The 20,595-nt window shown below is 40.1% G+C and overlaps 2 protein-coding genes across 2 annotated transcripts; one reads left to right on the top strand and one right to left on the bottom strand.

Moving 5' to 3' along the window:
- The first annotated feature begins 2,744 nt into the window (after nt 1–2,744).
- Nucleotides 2,745–6,902, top strand: LOC146574392 (retinol dehydrogenase 10-B-like). The gene is made up of 5 exons (XM_085274004.1): nt 2,745–3,660; nt 4,896–4,994; nt 5,116–5,261; nt 5,363–5,494; nt 6,582–6,902. Exons 1-5 carry the CDS (start codon nt 3,211–3,213, stop codon nt 6,700–6,702), a joined length of 948 nt encoding a protein of 315 aa, XP_085130130.1. The 5' UTR covers nt 2,745–3,210; the 3' UTR covers nt 6,703–6,902.
- Nucleotides 6,903–6,906: 4 nt separating this feature from the next.
- Nucleotides 6,907–17,528, bottom strand: cse1l (CSE1 chromosome segregation 1-like (yeast)). The gene is made up of 25 exons (XM_085274003.1): nt 17,372–17,528; nt 16,470–16,562; nt 16,172–16,314; nt 15,566–15,667; nt 15,319–15,464; nt 15,136–15,226; nt 14,936–15,043; nt 14,656–14,748; nt 14,401–14,568; nt 14,185–14,314; nt 14,002–14,067; nt 13,636–13,838; nt 13,446–13,530; nt 13,182–13,243; nt 12,932–13,068; nt 11,452–11,555; nt 11,240–11,337; nt 10,996–11,146; nt 10,696–10,904; nt 10,335–10,432; nt 10,136–10,221; nt 9,965–10,046; nt 9,450–9,596; nt 7,686–7,917; nt 6,907–7,561 (listed from the first exon to the last, which is right to left on the bottom strand). Exons 2-25 carry the CDS (start codon nt 16,552–16,554, stop codon nt 7,472–7,474), a joined length of 2,916 nt encoding a protein of 971 aa, XP_085130129.1. The 5' UTR covers nt 16,555–16,562; nt 17,372–17,528; the 3' UTR covers nt 6,907–7,471.
- Between the last annotated feature and the right edge of the window lie 3,067 nt (nt 17,529–20,595).

The following is a 20,595-nucleotide window of genomic DNA, read 5'->3' on the forward strand; positions in this document are numbered from 1 at the left end:
TTCAGGAGTGGGAGGTTAAGTTTCCCATGACGCCACATGAGAAACACGGACTGTTGTGGAGGGGTTCACCAGTAAGTTCATATAGAGAAATACTGAGCAGATTTGGTGCAACTCTCCACAGCAGTCTCAGTATGCCATTAATTTACATGGAAGAACAAACTGTATTTCCTGCATCAAACAGTACATCTAGTTTTAATGATGAGTGACCAGTGAAGTTTCCATTCTGTGCCAGCAATGACCACCAATACCAACATCAACACTTAATTACTTGTTGATTATTTTTACAGTTATTATTTTTATTGCATTTTTCAAAATCTTAAGGTGACGTGGATATCAATTCAAGGTAAAAAAAAAATATGCATCCAACTGTCCATTTTCTTCCATAATGGAGCAAACACTATTAGAACACTGGGACCAGAACAATATTTTTGCTTGACTAATGAGCCCATGCTTTGGCGAGATACTCAACCCCAAGTTTGGTCTAATGGAGCCATTGTAGTGTAAGTGTGAATGCATGAAAGCAGTATATGAACAATATGGGAAAGAGCAGAGACACAATTTAATTTAATGACATACAGTAGTGGGGTTACAAACACACTGGGTGTGCAAAGACAGGAATGGAGAAGAAGTGCATCATGGGAAGTCCCACATTCTACTTTTAGGATCTCTCTGAACCACCAGGAAGTGTGCAGTCTGAGAACGAAGTGCTCTGATTGGACAATATGGTATTATCGGGCCTTTAAGATATGATGTGGTCTGATTGTTCAAGAGTTTTATGCGAGGAGACAGGTTTTATATTCACTTCTGGATTTAACAGGGAGCCGATAAAGAGAAGTTGATATAGGAGAAATGTGATCTCATTTTCTAATCCCTTTTAATATTGTCACTGTAGAGATTTCTATGGAAGGTTCACTCTAAAAATTTTATAGTCTAACCATTTTAAAAAGAAGGTTTACAAGATCGTAGTGAGCCTTGCTATGATGTATGTTTGGAGGCGGTGGGACTGAAAAAAAGGACAGGAGGCTAAGATGGAGGTGGCAGAGTTGAAGATGCTAAGATTTTCATTGGGAGCAAGCAGACTGGACAGGATTAGAAATGAGTGTATCAGAGGGACAGCTCAGGTTGAGTGGTATGGAGTAAAGTTACAGAAGCAAGGCTGAGATGGATTGGCCATGTGCAGACGAGAGATAGTGGACAAAATGGATAAAGGATGCTGAATATGGAGCTGCCAGGCAGGAGGAAAAGAAGACGACCGCAGAGGAGGTTCAGGGATCTCTGAACCACCAGGAAGTGTGCAGTCTGAGAACGAAGTGCTCTGATTGGACAATATGGTATTATCGGGCCTTTAAGATATGATGTGGTCTGATTGTTCAAGAGTTTTATGCGAGGAGACAGGTTTTATATTCACTTCTGGATTTAACAGGAAGCCGATAAAGAGAAGTTGATATAGGAGAAATGTGATCTCATTTTCTAATCCCTTTTAATATTGTCACTGTAGAGATTTCTATGGAAGGTTCACTCTAAAAATTTTATAGTCTAACCATTTTAAAAAGAAGGTTTACAAGATCGTAGTGAGCCTTGCTATGATGTATGTTTGGAGGCGGTGGGACTGAAAAAAAGGACAGGAGGCTAAGATGGAGGTGGCAGAGTTGAAGATGCTAAGATTTTCATTGGGAGCAAGCAGAATGGACAGGATTAGAAATGAGTGTATCAGAGGGACAGCTCAGGTTGAGTGGTATGGAGTAAAGTTACAGAAGCAAGGCTGAGATGGATTGGCCATGTGCAGACGAGAGATAGTGGACAAAATGGATAAAGGATGCTGAATATGGAGCTGCCAGGCAGGAGGAAAAGAAGACGACCGCAGAGGAGGTTCAGGGATCTAGTGAAGGAGGATGTGCAGAGGGCTGGAGTGACAGAGGAAGATGCTAGTGATAGGGTGAGATGGAAGCAGATGATCCCCTAAAGGGAGCACCCAAAAGAAGAAATTGTTAAAGACTATAAGCAAACAACAAAAACTATTTTTCAGTGACTGTAAAAGTTATGTTACATCATTCTACACCATGACCGAGGTTGTGAAAAGGATTAAGCTACAGTAAACGCCAGCAACAACCTTAACTGAAGTAGTCATGTCTGTTACACGAGCACTGCAATAACACAAAAACATTAAGTGTGACCTACAGCAGATCACGAGAAAATATTCCAAGAATATGAGTTTATGAAAAACGCTACTTATTAGAGATTTGTGCGCACATGATGAACAGTTTATCAGCTTAACATTTTGTACAGAGTTGGATAATCCACCTCACATCATGGATCAGGAATAACTTCTATACTAAGATGAAAGGAGAGGAATGTATATCATAAAGTCGTTTACTGTAGTAACTGTGACACGTTTAAACTAAAGGTTATAAGTCGCACTTTGAAATAAGACCCTGTTTATTTATTATAAGGAGGACAGATTTTTTTTCTTTTACCTCAAAATGTATAATTAGAAAATAGTCATAATAATTAATACTTTTAAAATATTTTTAATAAATAAAATAAATATATATAAGTTAAACTCTTAAAATATTTCATTTAAATTAAATACAAAAATAAAATCTACACTTGAAATAATAAACATTTTGTGAACTTACAAAACTGCACAGCCTGCTTGATGAGGCTTCCGTGCACGTTTGTTGATTGGTTACGTCATGACTTCGAGGTCAGCTGTCTTCTTCGCCAAGTGTTTGCATTGTAACACCTATTCCGATGGTCATAAACGCCGACAGAAACCGTATTGTATTAAAATGACCGAAAGCAACAGTGAGACTACTAAAACGTTTATATGAGCAGATTCCCCCCGAAAACTTTTTGATTCTAAACTACGATGAAAACATGAACCCAAAACTAAAATAACAGCTCAGAAAGTAAAAGACTGCAATAACTCTGGGTCCACTGAGTGTTATCGTAATCCCTGCCTCAATCCCACAGCCGCTCTTTATGAGTGTATTCAAGCGAGTCACTCAGCTCTTCATTTATCAAACAAAAAGCTGCTCTATTGGCGGCCGCCATCAGCCGACCGTCCTATAATCCGGCACAGTTACATAAAACAAGCCTCCAACCCCAACGTCACACGGAGAGGTAACTACACTCCAAAGCGTGGCATTCTTTTTTGTGTGACTCGTTGGCTTCTCCTGGACGCAGAAGGAGCAGGTGTGTCTAAGCGTCATGATTGTGTTAGTAGACTTGTTGCTGATGCTAATCGACCTAACCGGCTCTATCCTGAGTGCCATCCTGCAGACTTTCCTTCGGCCGAGGCTTAAATGCATCGATGGGGAGCTGTGTCTGATCACGGGAGCCGGGGGGGCGCTGGGTCGGCTGTTCGCCCTGGAGTTTGCCAAAGAGGGGGCCCACCTGGTGCTGTGGGACTGCAACGCGGCTGCCAACGAGCAGACTGCCAGGCTGGTGCGAGAACTGGGCGTCCGGGTGCACACCTACACGGTGGACCTGTCCAAGCGTCGGAACATTTACGAGACAGCGAACCGGGTGAGAGCGGAGGTCGGGCATGTCTCCATAATGGTCAACAACGCAGGCGTAGTGGCTGGACGGAGGCTGCTGGACTGTCCGGATGAGCTTCTGGAGAGGACTCTGCTGGTGAACTGCCACGCGCTTTTCTGGGTGAGAGCTGATGCTTTTTTTACGCACACATTCGTGAACCACCACTTTAAAGAAAAAAAATTAATGGGCGATCCACCGGTCTCACAGGAGTTATGTAACACCCATTTAGTGTCCTCCTCGCTGGTTCCGGTTGGACTTGTGCACTGATGTGTCATAATGATGATCATAACTCATGTACACATGTAAATAAAAACACGCTACAAGCCAGCATCAAGTTAGGTACGTGATCCTGCTTTTGATCCTCCTAAAGCCTCAATCTGCTGCTCATAAAATAAGTGACAATTAGCGGATTTGCGTAAAATCGACGAGAGACAAACGGTGGGCGGCTTTTCTCTTTATTGTTATCAAATAAGCTACACCTGATCCGTCAAATGAGACTTGTTTCTCTCCTGTTTAACCACGTGTTAGCTTTTATTCCAAGTTTCACTGTTTGAATACATATTCATAGCACAAATACAGTATCAGTTAAAGTCATAAAGCTGTGAAACATCGACAACGTCCCATTTTCAGTTTTCAAAACCAAGATCCTCCAAACAATAAAACCAACCTTCATGTGCATATTCCCATATCTTCGTAGGTTTTGGGGGGTTGGTATGTAAATACACAAGCTATTTTACACTAAAGCCTACCTGGAGTCAACTATTTTTCTCTGCATGTCTAATCAAGAGTTCATTTGCCATTAATAGCCTTTCTTTGGGAATGTCCTCACTTGACTTTTTGCCCCATTAAATGGCTTTTAAAGCATTCTTAAATTGCATTTAAAAGGAGCTTCTGTGCAAGTTTGCAGCTCCATATTTTTATTGTTGGACTTTGTAATTGTCTTGTGAACTTGGCCTGATGCAGCCTGACGGTTCCTCGTCTGTCTTAAACAAGCCCTTTTAGCTCCTATATTTTTAAGTCCTCTGTCTTTTAGCATACTTTGCTCCAGAGCTGTGTGCAGGTACTGATGTCTCTCTCTCTATGATGTCACACAGAGCCAAATGCCCAAAAAAACAGTGTGAGAAAGGTAATTTATAACAGTCTGGAGTCTGAGTACTTACTTCTAAATATCATCACTGCACGAGATCAAAATAAGGAAAAGCACAATAATTCCACTTTAATTTCTGAAAAGTTGTAGACACATAAAGTATGCAAATCAGATTTTGAGCTTTAAGCAAAGGTTTATGGTTCCTGGCCCCCATGATAAGCTTTACTGCTTCACTTACTGCTGCAACCTTCCTAATTTCACCCAACAGATGACGAAAGCGTTCCTGCCACGGATGAAAGAACAAAATCACGGCCACATCGTGACCGTCGCCAGTGCACTTGGACTGTTCAGCACTGCCTGCGTTGAGGTACACTGCAAAGAACTGTTCGAGCACAAACTTAACAGAAATACTTTCCAAAGCGTATGTTAACTGACCCGACAACTCATTTAAAGGCTCCTCTCTCTGGTCTTTCTACTTCCCCCTACAGGATTACTGTGCTAGTAAATTTGGAGCTGTTGGATTCCACGAGTCACTGACACATGAGTTGATAGCAGAAGACCTGAATGGCATCAAAACCACTTTAGTATGTCCTTATATTGTAGACACAGGGATGTTCGCAGGCTGTGAAATCAGGTGAGATGCAATTATTCACAACTGGAGCTTGCTGGGTGGTAATAATGAAGTAAAGCTGCATTTCAGTATGTCCTTTAATGCCTCTGTATTGCATTTACCAGGAAAGAGCTTCGCAGCATAATTCCACCTCTTGAGCCTCTCTACACTGTGCAGCAGTCTATGAAAGCCATCCTAGCAGAACAGCAGATGATCTGCATTCCTCGTCTTATGTACATCCCCTTTCTTGCAAGAGCGTAAGTACTAAGTGGATTATATGACATGATCAGCTGCTTTTACCAAGGCTTAAATTAATATGGGGCTTTTGTTTTCCATTTCTTGATGGATGTACAATAGAGCATGTTAGCTCATATAAGTACTTGGGCATCTATATTGACACAATGTTGATGTTTTTTTGTTTTTTTTAATGTGAAAAATTGCCTCATAGGCGCAGATTGTTTGGCGTGAGCTCTAAAGTTTACTTACAGTAAAGTCAAAATCAACAATTGAGAAACAGGTAAAAATTGCCATGAAAATCATAGGAAACAAAGAACACCGGTCTCTCAAACCAAAATATGAGAAAGCTGTTGTTCATCAGGTTCAGAAAATTGTTGATGATCCATCCCATTTCCCTTTTCAAGAGTTATTTCTCTCATGGAGACTGTATAGAGCACTGATGTCAAACTTATTTTGAATGAGATGATCTAAATAGGGCGGGGCCAGTGAGGCTATCCTGTCTGCTACTGAAAACGGTTAAACTACACATTTAATCCCTGAGACGTCTAAACAATGTTCCTCAGCTTTTCTACATGATAAAGAAATGCTTCTGTAGTAAATGAAAGAAATCAGTCAGCATGACTCTTTGGGGTTAAACTGTCAGAGAAAAAAAAAATCAAACAGCTGTGGTAGCTCATTGCACACACTGTGCTATAATTTAAAAAAAAGCTGTTAAACCTATTCAAATGCATTTTAAAGGTCAGAAACTCGTGCCCTTCTTCACATTTTCCAAAGCTGCCAATAGTGGATCAGATTGGAGCCTTTGCTGGGCCGATTAAGCCCCTTGGGCCTTATGCTTGACTCCTGGTATAAAGCAACCAACTGTAAAGCAAACCGCTATAAGCACTTAGTCCTCTCAAAATCTATTGTACTTCTAAATAAAGGCTTGGAACAGTTTAAAAGGTCTGGAATTTATCACAGCATACCTGAATGTTTGCTGGCGTTGCATTACAGGAAAGAGGTTTAATTTGTTGGTTTTTATTATGTGTGCAGCCATTCAGCACTGCATACCCAAGAGGAAAAGAAATCCCAGTTTTAAAACAAAGTTCATTCTTTTTTTCCTTCTAGCTTACTACCTTGGGAGGCAAATGTTGCAACGTATCGCTTCATGGGAGGCGACAAGTGCATGCTACCATTCATCAAGAACATTGAAATGAAGACCTCCAACGGCCATACCAAATTGTGCTAACGTTTCTGATGGTGTCTTTATAATCTGTGAAAATCTGCTTACGTTCGTTTTTTCCAGGACTTCCCAAAGGCAAAATTGTATGAAGCAATTTGTCGTGAATGCTGAGCTGTTTAAGTATCCACTGCTGATGCTAAAGGGCCTCGCAAATGAAATAAAAACAATTCACAACAGTGTGGATAGAATAGCGACTGCAGTGATAACAGATCCATACAAGTGCCTCTTTTTATTCACATTAACAAACAGTGCAGAAACAACAAAGACATTAACAAATAAAGGGAAACATGCAACAGAAAAATATTAAGCTTTATGTTTGAGCCACAGACTACAGCCTCATAACCGTAAAAAGGAAGTCAAACATACAAAAGAAATGATTTAAACCCTCCTGTTTGAAATACATGTTCAGCGTCCCACACGTTCAATTTCTTTTATTTATTTTTACATCTGCTGCTGTTGCTGATGTTTTTGAAATAAACTGGTAAGTGCTTCACAACCTGACATTCAAATCCTTGTTAGCCTTTATCACATGAAAAGAAAAAGGCCCAGATATCTTAAAGTAATTCAGTTTTGGTCGTGTTCCTTTTTTCCTTTTCTTAAAAGAAAAACCTTAAAATGACTTCCATTGGAGTACACACCCTGAATTCAGGCAAAATTTACTTCTCTGGTAAATCCATTTAACTTTCAGATCTCGAGTTCAACTGAAGCAGGTCTGTCATGTGACCGAGGGGTCATTGTGGCTATTCCTGCAGGGTACTGAGATTTTGCTTTGGTTTTAAACCAGCTGCACAGTAGCCGCCTGTAAGTAGCCCTGCAGGAACTGGAGAGCTTCTGCATTCAGACTCGTGCTCAGCATTGAAGGAACCTGCACAGAGGGGGAGGGGGGTACAATGTTTATCAATATGGTTTCCAAAGTGACAATTCTTGGATTCCAAACACATTGAATCAAACCAGAAAAAGAACAAAACTGCCTGCATTTGTGAACTTACCCTTCCAGGGCAGGCAGTAGAAAGCTTGTGCAGTGACTGGGCCAGCAGGATTTTTGGATTGCCAACAGCATCTCCAATTGGGTCGTGCTCCTTCTTCCCGGCAAAGGCCAGCTGTGAGAAGGCAGTCTGATAGCCCGGTGTGTCTTCGATGTCAATGAAGTGCTCATCGTCTGGGATGCTGTCGTCTTCAGGAAGCTCAAAGAAACCGATGAGGGCCTGGAGCAGTGGGGTCCTGAAGAGATACAATAACTCGTCTTTGTTTTACTCAGGACAACAAATAAACATTGGTATCTACTAATATGTAATATTCCCAGCAGCCATCTCCCCAAGGAGGAACAGGAGGAGTGCTGTGGGTTACGTGTGCGTGTTTGTGGTCCCAAATCCTTTAGTGGGACCTTTGCTTACATCCCAGCATCATCTGGCATTTTCCAGAGAACACCTGAAGTGCAAGGAGCCCATTATTTCCCATAGCATCTTCAGACTCATGTGCTCAGTGTGAACTAGGGCTGCCACAATTTGTCGACTAGTCACGATTACGTCAACTATCAAAATCGTCAAAGATTAATTTAATAGTCATCTGAAGCTTTGTAAGATCCTGAAAGATGCAGGAATAAGTAGCAGGATTTAAGAGTGTAATAACTGACTGAAACAGAAGAAGGCAGCACTGCATGTACAAGGATGCCAGCTGCTGTTAAACCCCGAAGAAGAAAAATGAGTCTCCGGTATCGTAGCGTGTCCAAATTCAGGGGCCGCATCTTTTGGAGGCCACATTTGTTGGCCGATTACGTTACAGCAACGCAAGGAAGGCTGTCCAAATTCAAAGACTCCTCCAAATTTGTCCGTCATTTCCAGTTTCCAACAATGGTGGCAGCTACTGAGTTTTAATATTACTCTTTCTTGGTCACAAAATAAACTTTTAACTTATTTTCAGGTGAGAATGTAGCTGTGTGAACTTTAAATATCTGCTTGGTTTATTAAGACACCAGATTTTTGCACAAGTGCTCCGATGTTTTTGGAGACACCTGTTACCCACTAGCTCGATAGCTAGCTGGGGGTTCAAGCCTCACTAGAGCCGGCGAGAACAAACTCCCGGCACATTGTTTTCAGATCCCCGCTCAGATCTTCTGCTACTCAGGTTAAACACTTGGATAACTTAAAAATATTTTTGTTTGGCTTTTGTCAGTATTTTACTGAGAAAACGGTTGGCTGAGATTAAAGTTATAATTTTCACACAGCTGAATAAACAGAAAACAGAGAAGGGATTAAACAGAAGTGTGAGATGATAGAATATACTCCAGTGTCCTGTTATATTTTAGATAGCAAGGAGCAGACGGCTGAGTTTATTAAACTCCACCGAGACAATCTGCAAATTTCATTAAAGGTTTAATAAACTATCATCTTTTTAGTTAGCACAAACCTTAAACACTTTAACCTGTAAGCTAATGATAGTTACATAAGAGCAGATGCATGCTGGTGCAATAAACTTTACGTTTTATGTCCAGGGGATGCATGATCTGATTAGTCGACTATCAAAATAATTGTTTGTGGCAGCCCTAGTGTGAACCTGCTCTCTTTGCAGATGAAGTGGATTCAGAGCGGTTTATAGTTCCTAACTGGACAAGCTGACGTCCCTGAAGTTTAACTGATTTTGGGTTACTGTAATATAATGATCCACTGTCCACTTCAATCTCAGGCAGTGTAAATGAAAAGTGTGCATTGCTGCTGTGTAAAGTTTTTAAATGTTCGAGCTTCATGTTTTCTTACCAGAGTTTCGTGTACTCCGTGTCCATCATTGCAGGACACTCAGTGAGGATCTTTGTAATGCCAACAGCACAGATCTTTTTCTCGACTGGTCCAGACACCTTCTGAACCTCTGGAATAACAATTTTCTCCAGCACCATACCAAACATTCTGCAACACAAAGTCAGTGAATTTAATACACTTTCAAATCGGTCTTTGGTTTGAAATTAAATTACAGCTACTGGTAACTACTGCACTCTATAATCACACACACTTTGCAATGTCATCACTTCAGTCAACTATAGTTTTAATTTTGCCATAAGCACCAGAGCTAGTGAAGAAACTAAAAGAGGTGCATGATTAATTAAGTTTTGACATAAGTGTTACTTTTAAAATAGATCAGCAAAAATTGTGCGTCTTTGCAGTAAGTTTGAAAGCCATCAAATTAGCTTATCAACAGAACTTGTAGCTTCTTTTGTGCAACTGATGGATCAAACAAGATTTTGTTTTGGGGTTTGTTTGTTTTTTGGAACACTTACTTTGGCTGGATGCTGTCAAAAATCTCCTGAAGTGCTATAGCTCCATATTTGACACAATACAAATTGACAAACACCAGGAAACCTATGAGAGGGGAGATAAAAAGGTTCAGTCGCTGGCACTGCTAGAGCAGATTAAAGCTTGAATGTTGCTAATGGTAATGGTATACTAACTCTTGATGAACTTGGTGGTTTTGGAACCTTGTAGCCTCTGGAAGAGCAAAATGAAGATCTGTTTCCTGTACTGAATGAGTGATTCTCTGGCAAAAGAAAGGGAAAACATTAACAACAGCAAAAACCAAAAACCTAAACATTTTTTGCCAAAGACAACACTTTAGAAATGAACCACTGAGGAGAAGATTTATCAGCTTACGGGGGCATGTGCTCTATGATACTGTTGAGAAGGTAAAATCCTTGATGATCATTGGCCTTGGATGCTATAAGCTTTTGGAAAACTCCAAGCAAGCCAGGCTGAGGAAAAAAGTCGACAAACAATAAGAAAAACATGCCATCTTTTTTGCCGAGTAAGAAAACGAGAATCAGAAGAAAACTTGTATAGTTATTTTACTGATTAGCAATTAAAGTACTCGGTTGAGCTAGATTTTAAATTAGTCATCTTCTGGCCAAAAATAAATAAATATTTTAAAAAAATAACTTGTAAATATAAAATTTAAAAGTATTTGTTCGCGAAATTTCAGTGAAGGGGGAGGAGGAGGAGGTTGTGCCATACTCACTATTTTATCAGCAGCAGACCTAGCAATAGTTTCACCTCCCTTCTCCAGGTAAGCCTGAAGGAGGCGCACCAGAGGGGGGATGTTCCCTGTTCGTTCCCAAAGTACAGGCTGCAGCAAATGAGGGAATAAGGCCATATAGGAGGCGGGAATAGAGTTAGAGTGGATCTCTAGGAGGAGAGACATCACCTGGAACACATATGGAAGAAACTCTGCAAAAGAAGACGGATAAAGATGTTGAGTTGTCCCTAAAGAGGCACCAACTGTGTTTTAACACAATCTACACTTAAATAACTGACGTACCCTGAACATCGTTCTGGAGGATCTCCGTGAAGACGGGGAAGAGTGCTTCCTCAAAACTGCTGACTGTAGCGGGGTTCGCCTTGCAGGTGATGCGGACAGACAGGCACAGGGACTCAAACAGGTAGTGGTTAAAGTGAGGTTTGCTGGGATTCTGAAAGCAGACGAAACATTTTTCAATACTTGATGCGTTTCCCCTCAAAACAAATCTATCTGTATCTATAAGTACTAACAAACATTGTGTTACCTTGCTGACTTGGAGAAGCTTATGAGTGAGCTGACCAATCAGCGTAGGGATGTAGGGAACAATGGACTCCTGCAGCAGGGAGAAGCTGCGCATGATGGCTTTGAAAATGAAACAAAAAAAAATTAACATGCACAATTAGGCTATGTTATTAACTTTGGACTTCGTGTGACAGTGAGTGAGGAGCATTTAGATAACAGGCAAGTCAGGCTCACCTTTCATAATGTATTCATTTTCTGCAGAACCAGGAAAAGCCAATGCCTTGAACAAGTTGTTGAGCAGCTGTTCAGTACAGGGTGCCATCTCTGCAGCAGTGATACTGATAACACACAAAGAAGAAGACTGACTGCACTTGGAATCCTTTCATCTTGCAGTTTAATACTAAATGGATGGAGAAAACGATACTAACGGGTAATATAGCCACTACTAGGCATGAGTGCTCACAACATTACAGGATTAATACACAGTTTTCCTCTTTAATGATTGAGACAACATTCTAATGAGAATAAATGCTCTTTATTTCAAAGGAAAAAATTAAGTTAATATTAAAATTTACTTCACTAACAGGGTTTGACATACATTTGCGGCTATAACAGACCTGTAATTGTACATGTACTCTTCCTCATCACATCTGTTTTTGATACCAAGATGGTGATGGCAGAAACTCTTATTAAGGCTTCAGTACAGACTTCAGAAAACAGTGAGTATTGAGTAGTGAGCTGATAACTAGTCGCTGTAAGCTTTACCTCAGCAAACAATGATCAAAACAGTCCCTAGTTTGACGTTAGTTACCTTTAACTATCACCAAACATGATGCAACACATTAAAATCTGTTCTTTCCTGGCATTGTGCAAACTTACATCCACACCAAAGGCCATGAAAACTGATTAATCTCCCCACAGAATTAGGGTTGACATTTCCAGGATTTTCCCCAAAATGCTCCACCCTAAATGTCCATGACTTTTGCAGGCTTTTTACAACTGTAGAAACTCTGGTGTTACATTTGGGAAATGTAAACCTTCTTATATGCTGATTTTAACATGAAGCTTTATTTCATAGATCAGTCCAACTCATTAACCACTAATTTAAATTTATGTTCTGTATCACTTGTTTGTTTGTTTTTAACTCAAGAAATGGCGATGGACAAAATGGGACTATAGAGTCTTGCATTGTGTGTGCACTAAAGATGGCACTGCTTAAAAACAATTGGTGTTATAACCAATTTGCACCAACACAATTTGCAGTGCACTCTTTTCTGCTCCTTTCTCGGGTTAAAAAGCCAAAACATCCCCACAGCAGTCCTCTGACCTCCCTTTGTTCTCGGCGTTTTGAGCCTTGGGCCGTGTCTGCTGGGGTGTCTTCTTTGGTAACACCACTGCTCGAGTTTTAATCAACATTTTTTACTTTCGGTTTTTTCTATTATCCCTCTCACACTTTCAACATACTGGGGCATACAGCTACAGTAACACGTCCTGCTGCCAGATGCTTCTCCTATGCTCTGTGCTGCATGCATCAATTTAACCCAACATGGCTCTACTCCAGCCACATGACTGGTTCAGCATTATTGTCACTATAATTGGCCTTTTGTGTTGCCTATCAAAACATGGATGGAAAGAAGTTCCATTAACTTTGCCTTACATGTCTATCAAAGATGATAATTATTATTCATGTGTTACAATATTATTTGATACTTACAGTGTTGTGTTGTTGGGTCCCCTCATAGTGAACAGTCTCTCCAAAGCATGTGCAGCATAAGTGTGCTCCACTGTGCTCTCTGCCTGCAGGTGAGTTATTAGTAGAGGGACTGCCTGCAGCAGCTGCTCTTTAGGAAGCTAAAGACAAAAAAAAAAAAAAAAAAAAAAGATAGAAGCACTCTCTGTATTGGATTTTTTTTTTTCTGAAACTGAGCTGGTCATTGGGGAGGAAAAAAAGCAGGAAGTCATACCTGGCTTCTGAAGATCATGACATACTTGATGGCATCAGCCTTCAGCACTGGGAACTCATTAACTACAATGAAAATGACATGAAGAAAATTCACATTTTCGTTTGTAAATGGCAGAACATTTACACAATATCTCAAAATCTTTAGGATCTCAAAATGAATAGTATCTCTATCATCCAGCTGGTTACAGAGGAATAAATGTGAAGAAACTGCTGTATCGCACAGGCATTGGCACATTAAGATGTGAAGTATTAGCAGTTTTCTTACCATTGGGGGATTTTAAATCAGGGAGAATGTGGTTCACAAAGAACTCTGTCAGATTCACCAGTTCGTTGGCTTGTGTTATTCCATGCTGTTTGGATAAGATAAAGGATTTCACATTTAACACAAATGTTTTAGCAGTTACATATGATATACATCAAATTCAATAACTTTGGAGTGCGTATGTCAACCACACCTTTTGTGTCTGGGCTTTCGATGCCAGCGATGTGACCAAATAGATGGCAGCATCCTTGTGTTTCCAGTTCTCCCGAGGTGTCTTGGCGTACTCGGCCAGCATCGAGTTCACGTAGCCGGAGAAGATTGCTGTGACTGGTCCCTCAAAAAATTTACAAAGTCCTCTCACCAAATCACACGCAGCCCTACGGCGAGTGTCGATGTCTGAGAAAGGATGGCAAAATAGGATTATCATCAAACATTTTGATAAAATGTTTTATAACAACTATATAACATCATTATACCTTTTTAAGATCATTTTAAATTAAGTAAAAAGCAAAACTTTTTTCATTCAAATTTAATTTAAGAGATGGTGATGCATTTTTACCAGATCCCTCCAGGTCTCTTCGGATGTACTCCTCTGAGTTATCTTCAAAGGCCTCCTCATCCGCACCTAATCCGACATTAAATGTCAATCTGGTCAGTGACACTCAGCACATAAGCATGTGTGTATCCAAGCAAGCAGCGCCCTGAATCTCTAAGCACTTCCAGGTGTAATTTGATGGCTTACTTCTGAACTCCATGTTGGGCACAATGACCTTCTCACAAATGCTTGTGAGTGTATTCTGGTCCTCAAACAGATGCTTATAGTGTGGCCTTTCACAGACCGATGCCAAGAACTGGATAGCATTGCTTACGAGCTGCAACAAAGACAAGGTGAACTGTAAGTATGGGCTAAGTGAACTTCAAAAATAACAGAAACACAGTCAGGTCTCACTGTTCTCACCAGGTCATATTTGACTTCCTGGCCAGTAGAAACTAGAAGGTTCCAGATTGCAGTAACAAAGCGTGGCAGGTATGGCTGAAATTCCTCATCGTACTTCTGAGCATAAAGAGCCGCATTGTCACAGATCTGAGACTTCAGCAGCTCCAGGAGACCTGCCTCCTCCTCATCCTGGGAGACGCACACAAATGTCAGAAACACTTTTGCAATAAGTGATTAAACTATGTTGCAGTAAATGTAAAGGAGAAGATAACTCACATCTGTTTGTAAAAGTTTATTATCCAAAGTCAGTAGGCCATGGAAATTGGTCATCCAGGTTTCCATATGGTCTTCAAAAAACTCTGGAAGGTCCTGTGTGACACGGCAGAGTTTACTTGCAGTGCACATGAATAAATTCCTAAACAGACTGAAGCTAACCAGATGTTACTGGCAACATAGTAGTGCTACCTTTTTTGTAACTATCCTGACTTATCAATAATTACTATACAACTACATTAAATTTTTTTTTTTTTAAATATTATTATTTCAAAGAACTGACCTGAAAGTTAAGACTGTAGAAAAGCTTGGCGATAAGTGTGAGTGATGAGAAGAGGACCTTCAAGGCATTGACATCTGTAGCATGAGTTTGACACAGCTCGATTGTGGCCTGCAATAAAGACAGATGTATTCCTAAACCTTGTTTAAAAGTTTTATTTTGTTAGGTGTTACATAACATTTGGTTTAATTGTGATAACAAACCTTGAATAGTTCAGTCAGAGGTAGCGCAAACGTGTCCAGAACCAGTTTTATCTCAGACCAAAGCTCATTTGACTTGAACTCATGGCGATACCTTAAAAAGAAGAAAAGGTGCAGAACACATTAAATTGTTTTATGAAAACAGATTCATAAAAGATTTTAAAATCACTGAGAAGAGAGTTCTACCTCTTGAAGAGTGAATGTGCAGTGCGCAGCACACCGTTGATGATGTGGAAATCTCCACTTCTGAAGCGAGTCACCATCTCTGTTAGAAGGTCTGGCCATTTTTGTGGAAAGTCTTCACGTCCTATGATGCTGATGGCATCACTTAACTGTGAAGACAGATTGGACACATGAGTAGGAGTGAATTTATGGATATTCTTCCTTTGCTTTAAAGTACACCTTTTAGGGACAATGGCGTGTTGGGACGCACCTGTTTCTGAATCTGTTCCGGGCTGCTCAGCATCAAATTTACAATGTTTGCTTTTATTGCCGTTCGGTCAGGATCAGAGATTTTGTTGGGTTCATCTTCAACCTGTGAGTAAACAAACCACAGAATTAGGCCAGCATAAACAAACCTGCTCACAGGTGTTAAATTGTATTACACACAAACTTTTCGAGAACCTCAGCAGACACATGACAAAATCAAAACAATTATTAATGGAATAAAGAGGAAAAAAATCTTAATCTAGATCACTACAACCGATCAGCTTTATACTGTGCTGTTAAAGTGCTGAATACACTGCCTATGTAGTGCCATGCCGGTGTAAATGAATGGCAATGCATTTTTAACTGCCCCCACCCCTGGACTGCGAAGCTGAAGGGCTTATGCCACACTGCTAACACTGAGGTATTTTATGTGCATGGGAGAGACAAAGGAGACTGTTTCTTTCAGTTTAGCAAGCAGATAACAAAAGTGAACTCTAACAATTTCAAATGGACCTGGGTTCAATGATAACACAGTGTATTTCTATTCAAAGATATTAAACATGTGCAGAGAAAAACACTTTCAATCAGGCTGTTATTCAGCAAGACTCACAATTCTCCAGTTTCTCTTTATATAATTTTTGAATGTCACAGCAGCACAGACGCGGATCACGTTGTCCTGGGACTTCTCCAGCAACGTGAGAAGTAACAGTGGATAGTTCTGGTTTCCTTCTACAGATTCAAGAAACTTTTCAGCTGTAAGGGAGGAAGAAAATGTTGTAAAGGAAGTATTAGAGCAAATATTAGAGTACATGAAGTAAATAAATTATTCATAGCTCAATAAATAAGTGAACAACAACATTCATTGTAAACTCCTTTTTGATATGCAAGCTGTCATTATAGTGTATTACCAGGACGTCTGACTGTTGGATCTGGGTCGAGGGTTTTTCTTAGGAACTGAGTCAGGGTCTGTAGGTTCGCATCATTCAGCTCCATGATCAAAACTACAAGGGAGTGGAAAAAAGACTGAAAGAGTAAATTACTGAAAAACAAAAAGTGCGTTGCAAGAGACTAAATGCAGTACCTCATATAGGTTGACAACATGTAACGATCTAACTAAATCTACAACATTTTTAGCAATGCCTTAAAACCTGTGCATTGTTTCCAGCAAAATAACATAAAAGTTCCCATGTGCATACGTAATTTGACTTGGTTTGATTGAAAGCCGTTTCATTGCTCTAACAACCCAACTTAACTCTTGACTCCTAAGTTTACAGTGTGTCTGCTAGGCTAAATCATTCATGCATTCATTTTAGCCTGGTAGCAGCTAAGCACTATAGACTGCCAATGCCAGATTGAGGTAATGTAGCCATAATTTGGCACCGCTGCTGACTCCAGATCGGTTTATGCGGCGTAGCTTCTGAGCTAGCAGGCTAAAGGCTGTCTAGTCTCCTGCGAGTTTTAATATAAGCACATGGCCGTCGCAGATTCGCATGTATTGGACAGTATGCAAGGTCTTAAACCATTTCATCACTGTCCCGAACAAAGCAAAAAGGGGAAAAAAAGCATATTCAAAGCAAGATGGAAAGCAGGATCTCGATTCCAGTGAATAGACTGATCCAGCAGCCGGTCCTGTCCAAGTCATCCAGCTACAGTTAGCACTAGCTTGCTAATGTGTTTGCTGCTAACCATAAAGTTAGCTAATTTCCGAACAATATGAATTTCCTCTTAAGTTATTGAACCGTAACAAATGTCAGACACTGAATTAACTGTCACTGAATACCACAACTGTTAAAGCAGTGGGACGCCTTACCGTGATAGTTAGTTTAATTTAGGATGGGATGGAGAGCCACCACAAGTCGTACAGACGTACCGCTTCCCGAGCCAGCTTTCAAATACCTTGAGTAAAAGGAACTGCGCGGTTAGAGTACTGCGCAAGCGCAGATGTCACGCCAACGTCGTAAGGCACGCCCCTTGTCTAGGTTTAAGTGTAGCAGCACTAAACGGTTATTTACAATGTTCCTGTTGAGGTGGAAGTCGGGGTGGGTTTAAAAAAAAATCCATTTTGGCTTGAATAACGCAACATACATTCATTAAATCCTAAATCTATTTTTAAATATAAATGTATTATGCCAGAAATGCCTGAATTCCAACAACCACCAAACAGCTAAAACAACAAATAAGAGCAGGTAAACGGATTCCGCAAAAAGATATAAACACAATACGCGGACCCGACACATCAGTGAGATGTAGGCTGTCACTCGATGGCACGTAGGCTACTGACATGCCGTCGGGGTTGGAAGCCTCATTCTGATGCTCCAACAAAAGTTCACTGAATCAGAAGCAAAAGAAGATCAAAACTACGCTTCACATTTGATAAATATCGTCATTAATCCCCTCTTACTTTTGCTGTTTTGCTTCCACCACGATAAAATCACACTTCCTGCACATCTCTCTCTCTCTCTCTCTCTCTCTTGGTATACTTCAAGATATAGTTTCCCATCTCAAAGTGTCAGTACCGATAAATGAATCAGAATTATAGTATTTCTGACTGACTCAAAACTGAATCGAATCGAGTGGATTTTAGGATGGAATTGGACCTTGTGAATCGGAATCGAATCGATTATAGAAACCAGTGACAAAACCCGGCACTAATTAAATGTATGTGTTACATTTTTAAAATTTGAAAACAAATTTAAGGCCACAAACATAAGATGAAGTAGACTGAACACGATTTTTTATCAATTTGTTTAAGTAAGTCACCACTACTTTTTATTCAGAAAGCTGATGTGAGTTGTCTTAAATTTGAAAAACTAAGTTGGAAATTTTGTTTCCCAGTGGGAAGGATAAATGGTTTGAAAATGCCATGTCACTGCTTTCCTCCTCCCTCGCACAGATCAGTCTGTATGTTCATGGCGCCCACATATTTTTCTGGAATGTGTTGTGCAAACCTGGGTTCAGCTGGAGAAGCTTCAGCTGAAGAGATTATTGTTGGCATTGCTGTGATTCTTTGCGTGATACACTGATTTGCTGAGTAAATGTTTACTCTTATTCAAACTGTTTTGTGCCTTCTTTCAGTTTAACACCAGGTTTATAAACAGCTTGCTAGCTAGTGTTAGTCTAGCTTCGGCTCATGTTACTTAAAGATTAACCCCACAGCTTTAAAAACCTCATATAAAAATCCTTCCGTGAAATTTTCTATTGATTGTTTGAAATAGAAAAGTCAGCAGCTACTTGATAAGAGGGCAGACAAAGCTTTTCGGAAGGTGCAGCTGTTAGGGCTGGGGGCTTTTTTTCAATGAACTTTTATAACATATGAACTTTATATTCTTAACTCCTGTATTATTTTAATGCTTTGTGGGTGCTTTTGAACATCACTATTAATGTCAAATCTAGCCTTTCTTTAGCAACAGAAGCATACTGTTTTTACATTCAACAAACATTTCTGTTTAATTACATTTTAACCAACAACAACAACAATAATAATAATAATAGTATTTGTTTTGTTTTGTTAAAAATGTGTTTCGATACAAGTTTTGTTGTGAAAGTCCAAAGCCATAAATCAGATCAATGGCCTGTTAATTGGTTAAAGTCTAAATTGGCTTTATAGTTGAAAATAAAGTAATTTAGCTCATCCTTCCAAACAAATAATTGAATTCCACAGTTGAAACATTTTGCTGTTGCCTTTGTGCCTATAAACACTGCCATATGTTTGGTCATTGTGCTTATTAGAAACGTTATATATTAGAAGTTAGCTTTTGACAAGGATGTAATGATTATATTTAAATTAGGTGGTCTTTTTTTAAAACACATATCTCTTTAGGTCTAAACAGTGGCAATACCACACATTCAGACACAGTAGTTGATGGTGTTTTTAATATTATATGTGATTGTCTAATTTGGATGTATGAGGTCTGCATTGACCTTCTGTGTTGTAAATTATAACGGCTGCACAGCCATTAAGGATTAAATCAGCTTCTAAATAATTTTATGGTTTTTCTCCCTCTGCTTGCTTCTTACTGTCTTGGAGGGTCGGGACCAGCACTCCCCACATTACATCAAACTCTTACAAGTCTAGAAAAGGAGCTGTTGAACAGAAAGACATCAACTGAGTGGTAAAAATGTTGGTTTTCCAAAATATTCGTAATCGTCAGTGACATTTATATTAATCAGGCTGAACTTTAGTCATACTTTAGATCAGTGGTTCTCAAACTTTTTACATCATTCCCCACATGGCAGGAAGAAATGTTTTCACACCCCATGCAAACAAACGAATGACAGAAAATCCTAGTTGCATCTTTATTTAGATAGCAAACTCATTCACAATGAATTCTTCAGTAATTTTTGTTTTAAATGAACAACTTTCATTTCAAACAACTATTTGTGACTTTTGTCACTAGACTGCTTCATTAGTCTGCACCACAGAATGCACAGAATGTGAACTTTGCCAGGAACGCAAAAATAAAGTTCAGTTTTAGTCTTATTAAAAAGGAAATCCAGAAACCTGCGAACAGAGATGAAAAAATATAATTTAGTAAGAGCTTAATACTTTTCATTCTTAGTAGCTGCAGTGTGCCTGTTTTTCACTGCAGAGCTTTTCAAAACGTGGTTGCAGGCTTGATACTGCCACTCTCGAATCATGTTTAATGTTCAGCTTGGATCTATGCTTTGTTTTCAGTGAGACAACAGCAGAAAACCCCATCTCACAGAGATAGGGCATGGCAAACAGAAGCAGAATGTCCACAGCTCTGTCCTATGAGTGGAAACAAAACCAAAAACAAAGCACCAGAAGCACACCGGCCAAAAACAACAAGGGCACAAGAGTCCGAGACCCAGCTTCAGGAGGGCGACCATGAACCCGGCAGAACAGGAGCGAATGGCGAAGCGGTTCAGGCGGCCGCCCCGGAGGTCGACAGCAAAACAAAACAGAGGACAAAAGTTCGGGAGGCCGACCAGGAGGCCAACGGTCCAGCAGTCCAAAATCCCGGAGTTCCGGGGGCCGACCCGAAGGTCGAGAGCACAGCAGGTCAGAGATCA

Source organism: Mchenga conophoros, linkage group LG5 (genome assembly GCF_057382185.1).
Source record: "Mchenga conophoros isolate Kocher_MC1m ecotype Shallow Benthic linkage group LG5, M_conophoros_male_GT1.1, whole genome shotgun sequence".
Taxonomy (NCBI): Eukaryota; Metazoa; Chordata; class Actinopteri; order Cichliformes; family Cichlidae; genus Mchenga; species Mchenga conophoros.